At 38.3% G+C, this 5,141-nt stretch overlaps 1 protein-coding gene across 3 annotated transcripts; it reads left to right on the top strand.

Moving 5' to 3' along the window:
* Positions 1-2,817, top strand: LOC104710202. Of its 3 annotated transcripts, none has more exons than XM_010426763.2 (9): positions 1-229; positions 386-625; positions 729-761; positions 851-949; positions 1,041-1,360; positions 1,510-1,721; positions 1,810-2,066; positions 2,174-2,352; positions 2,464-2,817. In XM_010426763.2, exons 2-9 carry the CDS (start codon positions 406-408, stop codon positions 2,548-2,550), a joined length of 1,407 nt encoding a protein of 468 aa, XP_010425065.1. In that variant the 5' UTR covers positions 1-229; positions 386-405; the 3' UTR covers positions 2,551-2,817. The 3 variants fall into 3 exon arrangements, with proteins under 3 accessions (XP_010425065.1, XP_010425066.1, XP_010425064.1); XM_010426762.2 differs by having other exon boundaries at positions 2-229; positions 845-949; XM_010426764.2 differs by lacking the exon at positions 2,464-2,817 and having other exon boundaries at positions 845-949; positions 2,174-2,361.

Here is a 5,141-nt window from a genome sequence, read left to right as displayed (position 1 = left end):
GATGTGGGATATGAAAAACACCAAAACCTTTTCTTTAGCCTTCGCCTTCGGACGAATTAATAAAACAATTTAGACATTATTATTAATTAAGTAAGTAATCAACACTGTAATAAAGAAAGAAACAAAGAAGAACAATACATAAATAAATACAGTTTCTTCTCTAAATCGCCACCACCCACCGCACACACACAGGTTTGGTTTCATGGTGTGAGCTAGATAGAGATCTCGGGTAAAGAGTTCTTTTGTTGTTTCCTTTCTCGAATCTGGTGTTTTTTTTTTTTCACTCAGTTCTTTGATTCTCTGAAAAATTTCATGAATTCTCTTGTGATTCCATATCTGCATCTTGGACATGTAAAAATCTTGATTTGGTTTGAACTTTTGGCAGTGTGTTTTGGGGATTAGATAATGTTACCGGAGAGAAGAAGTACGGTGGTTTCTTCTACTTCATCATCTTCTTCTTCGTATCTGAATCCATCTGGTCACAATGATAATTCTTTTTTACTTCTCCGAAGAGGCAAAAAGTTTGGTCGGATTGTGAAATTGAAGCTCTCACATTTCTTCTTCTTCTTTCTTTCACTCTTTTTCTTCTCTTGCATCTTCTCTGGCCACAAGCTACTCTTTCATGGTAAGCTTAAAATTAAGAAAAAATGTCTTCTTTTTCTTTAATTTGGTTTTCTCAAATTTCGGAGATTATTAGTTAATCAAACACTCTTGGATATTTGGTGTAGGTTCTGAGTTCTTACCTCATTTTGAGCAAAACCGTAAGCTTACTTATATCTTAGTACTCTGGTATTTTGTGTTCAAAAAAAGCTATTGTTTATTTATTAACTGGATTTTGATACAGATGCAGCTTACATGAAAAGTCAATTGCTGGTTTCATCGGAGATTAATGTAGGATTAAACAAATCCAACATTGAGAAACCACCCGGAAGCAAGAAGAGAAACAAGCGTATGGATTGTTTTAATCTCTAGTCATTTCAGTGAGTGTTAGTGTTGTTTTATTGATGATCTAAGGTAACGTTTTTGGTATATAATTGCAGATTTGCCATGTGAAGTTACACTTTCTGAATCTGTTGATCGCATACTTGAGCCTCAGGATTATTTGAATTTCACGCGGTTTTCGTTAGGCTATGTAGAGGCTGAGACGTATAATGAGCCTAGGTTTGGAGGGCATCAAACACTCATGGAAAGAGAGAGATCTTACTCTGCAGTAAATCAGACAATTCACTGTGGTTTTGTCAAAGGTACTGGATTTGATTTGAGCGAAAAGGATAGGGCGTACATGAAGAACTGTGTAGTCTCTGTGTCTTCTTGCATTTTTGGAAGCTCTGATTTTCTAAGGAGACCTGCAAGCAAAAAGGTTAGAACTTTATCCCTTAGTAGATAGATACTAGATATTAGCTTATGCATTAGTATTTAGTATTTGTTGCGGTTATCATTAAGTAAAGACTATATCTGTGAGGCTCATCATTCATTAGGAGCTCTCATTTTGCTTGTTTGTTTCTTTAGATCAGTGAATTCTCGAAGCGAAATGTGTGTTTCGTGATGTTTGTGGATGAGCAAACACTATCGAAACTTGCTAGTGAAGGGCATGTTCCAGACAAGCAAGGATTTGTTGGTTTGTGGAAAACTGTAGTAGTTAGCAATTTGCCTTATTCTGACATGCGAAAGACTGGAAAGGTTCCAAAGTTTCTGTCACATCGCCTTTTTCCTTCTTCTAGGTGAGGTTAGTTGGCTTAGTACTCAGGCTCTGAAGTTTTGAATCACTGACACAATCTTTTTTTACTTATCCCTCGTTTCTTGTTTCAGGTATTCCATTTGGTTAGACAGTAAGATGAGACTCACTACAGATCCCATGCTTATAATTGACTTCTTCTTATGGAGAACAAAATCAGAATTCGCAATCTCAAACCATTATGACCGGCACTGTGTTTGGGATGAGGTGTTACAGAACAAACGGCTGAACAAGTACAACCATTCGGCCATTGATGAACAGTTTATGTTCTACCAGTCAGATGGACTCAAGAAATTTGACCCTTCAGATCCTAATTCTCCTCTTCCAAGTTGTAAGTAATCAATCAATCATTAGCTTCTCTCTCACCCATACACATTTACTCGTTTTGTTTGTTAATGTTTCTTGAGTGTGATGTCTTGTTGTTGTTGTTGTTGTTAGATGTACCTGAAGGTTCTTTTATTGTAAGAGCCCATACGCCAATGTCAAACCTCTTCACCTGCCTTTGGTTCAATGAAGTTGATCGGTTTACCTCACGAGATCAGTTGAGTTTTGCATACACATACCTAAAACTTCAGCGACTGAATCCAGATAGACCCTTACGCCTAAACATGTTCAAGGTAAAATAGAGATTGGTTTACCTCACGGTTTCAAATTATGAGTACATAATCATAAAGGGGTCTTAGATCATAAAAAAAATGTTGTATTGATCAACCTTGTTTTCATTTCAGGACTGTGAACGTCGAGCATTAACTAAGCTTTTCCACCATCGCGTAGATTCATCGCCTCCTTCACCTCCTGCTAGATTCATTGAGTGAAGATAGTTTTCTACAATTTGAAGGAGATGAAAGATGAAAGATGAAAGAGTAACCTAATTGACATTGTGTATGAGCCAAGATAGAAACTTAGTAAGTTTACGACACAATTCACGCCGATATACCAAAAGAGGCATAACTATACTAGTTGCTGCTTATAAAAGGTTAAGGAGACGCAACAACTAGAGATTAGGATCTCTTTGTTCCTCAAGTTTTGCTGTTTTATATGTATATTCACATCAGTGTCAAATTCGTTTATGGATTTGAATAGTTTAAGAAGTTCACTTAAATCAAACTTGAAGAAAACAAATGTACCAATTCTGAAAACTTCTAATTGAGAACTTATCATTTTTTAATCTCGTTGACCATCCAACGGACTATTAGATGAATTTATCTGTAAATAAATCAGACATTGTATTTCGCAAATCTGTGCAAAAGAGATGCAGATTTTGCAAGTAAAAGACTCTAAATAAGATAGTAACATGTTACCTATCGACAACAATGGAAATGTAGCTCTCAGATGGTTGAGCGCTCACTTAGCATGCGAGAAGTTGATTCCAACACACTGGTGTGTGGCTGATGGAATGGACGGGAAGCATAAAGTAAATTGGCCTAATTCACTTTAGCCTCGTGGTTAAACCAGCGACCATACGTTCTTCATGTAGCCCTTGCCAAAGACTGGCCTCTTCGTCAGCTTGATGTCAAGAACGCCTTCTTACATGGTGACCTTAAAGAGACGGTCTACATGCATCAACTACCTGGTTTCATCGACAAGTCTAAACCCGACCATGTGTGCTTGCTCCGACAGTCACTCTATGGCTTAAAGTAGGCCCGAGCTTGGTATACTTGGTTTACTTCGGTCGCTCGACAGGTCGGTTTTCAACAAAGCCTCTGCGATAACTCTCTTTTCCTTTATGGTTCTGGTGCTACTAGGGCCTATCTTTTATTGTATGTCGACGACATTATCCTCACGGCCTCATCGCCGGTCTTATTTGACAAGATTGTCTCTCATCTTGCTGCTGCGTTTGATTTCACTGATCTTGGGACTTCATCATTTCCTCTGTATTACAGTCAAGTACAACAAAGTCGATCTTCTTCTCAGCCAACAAAACTATGTTGTTGACATCCTCAACCGTGCCTCCATGACAAACTGCAATCCATGCAATACTCCAGTTGATACAGCCAACAAGCTTGAGGCTACGAATAATCCTCCGGTCTCTGACCCATCTCTCTATCGCAGCCTTGCAGGTGCCTTGCAGTATCTGACATTTACACGCTTCGACATTGCGTTTGTCGTTCAGAAAGTATGCTTGTTTATGCATGACCCACAGGAGAATCATTTCACTGCTCTCAAACGGATCTTACGCTACATCAAAGGCACCATCTCTCATGGTCTTCAAATTCACAAGTCTTCAACAATATACCTCGTTGCTTACTCTAATGCAATGGCTGCCCCAACTCACGGCGCTCCACATCCGGCTATGCGGTGTTCCTTGGTGACAGCCTTATCTTCTGGTCTTCTAAGCGTCAACATACCGTCTCCCGCTCCAGTGCTGAAGCAGAGTATCGCAGTGTCGCCAATGTTGTTGCAGAGAGAACTTGGCTCAATAATCTCTTCCTCGATCTTGGTTATCCCCTCACCAAGGGAACACTGGTCTATTGTGACAATGTCTCTGCGGTTTACCTCTCCACTAATCCAGTACAACATCAGCGGACCAAACATGTGGAGATTGATAGTCACTTTGTCCATGAAAAAGTAGCCCTTGGTCACATTCGTGTTCTTCATGTACCATCCTTGTTACAGTATGCAGACACCTTCACCAAGGGACTACCCTCTCCATTGTTCACCGATTTTCGAACCAGCCTGAACGTCTGACCTCCTCCCATTCTGACTGCGGGGGAGTGTTAGTTAGGATATGTTCTCATATATTTGGTTCCTAGAATATCCTTAGTAATTTAAGTTTGGGGGAGGATCTAAGAATGTATTTAACATTGTGTTTTATTTTCTTATTTTCTTATCTCAAATTTTTGCATGCTAGTTTTATTCATTTGAGTCTGCATCTATTTGCATAGAAAACCCCAAAAAAAAAGAAAAAAAAATTTGAAAAAAATTATAAAAAAAAAAAAAGTGTTCATGTAGTTGCATTTACATATTAGGATTGAGTCTAGATTGCTTCATATAGGATTGTTGCATATGCATTTTAGGGGACAATGATTAAAACCACCTTGTTTAAAGTCCAACCTTAGGATTGAAGTTATAGTTCTTAATCACAGTTCATTGTTGCTAGATAAATCTCTGAAAAAAAAAGAAAAAAAATGATGAAAAATCTTTGTTTAAAATCTTGTGTCTTTTGAAGGCTTCTTCCACTTGTGTGAAAATTGCTTGAACATTGTAGCATCTCTATATTATTGGACTTAACCTGAACTTAAATTATCTTGCTTATGGAACTTGAATGTTTGCTCATGGTAACTATAAATCTCGGGTTATCACTCCATTTTTGCCAATCTTTTCCCTTAACCCAAAATTGTTTTCCCCTACCCTTGAACCCAAACCTTTCCTTTCAACTCTTGTTGTGATTTGTTGAGTGAGGCCT

This window comes from Camelina sativa, chromosome 9 (assembly GCF_000633955.1).
Source record: "Camelina sativa cultivar DH55 chromosome 9, Cs, whole genome shotgun sequence".
Lineage (NCBI taxonomy): Eukaryota > Viridiplantae > Streptophyta > Magnoliopsida > Brassicales > Brassicaceae > Camelina > Camelina sativa.
The sequence above is the reverse complement of the archived record's forward strand: the minus strand, read 5'-3'. Positions and strand labels throughout refer to the sequence as shown.

Bases quoted from the DNA above. Each gene is read 5' to 3' on its own strand.
- LOC104710202 (XM_010426762.2), top strand. From the start codon at position 406: ATGTTACCGGAGAGAAGAAGTACGGTGGTTTCTTCTACTTCATCATCT. The intron at 626-728 runs GTAAGCTTAAAA...TATTTGGTGTAG, and splicing joins CCACAAGCTACTCTTTCATG to GTTCTGAGTTCTTACCTCAT. The intron at 1,361-1,509 runs GTTAGAACTTTA...TTGTTTCTTTAG, and splicing joins GGAGACCTGCAAGCAAAAAG to ATCAGTGAATTCTCGAAGCG.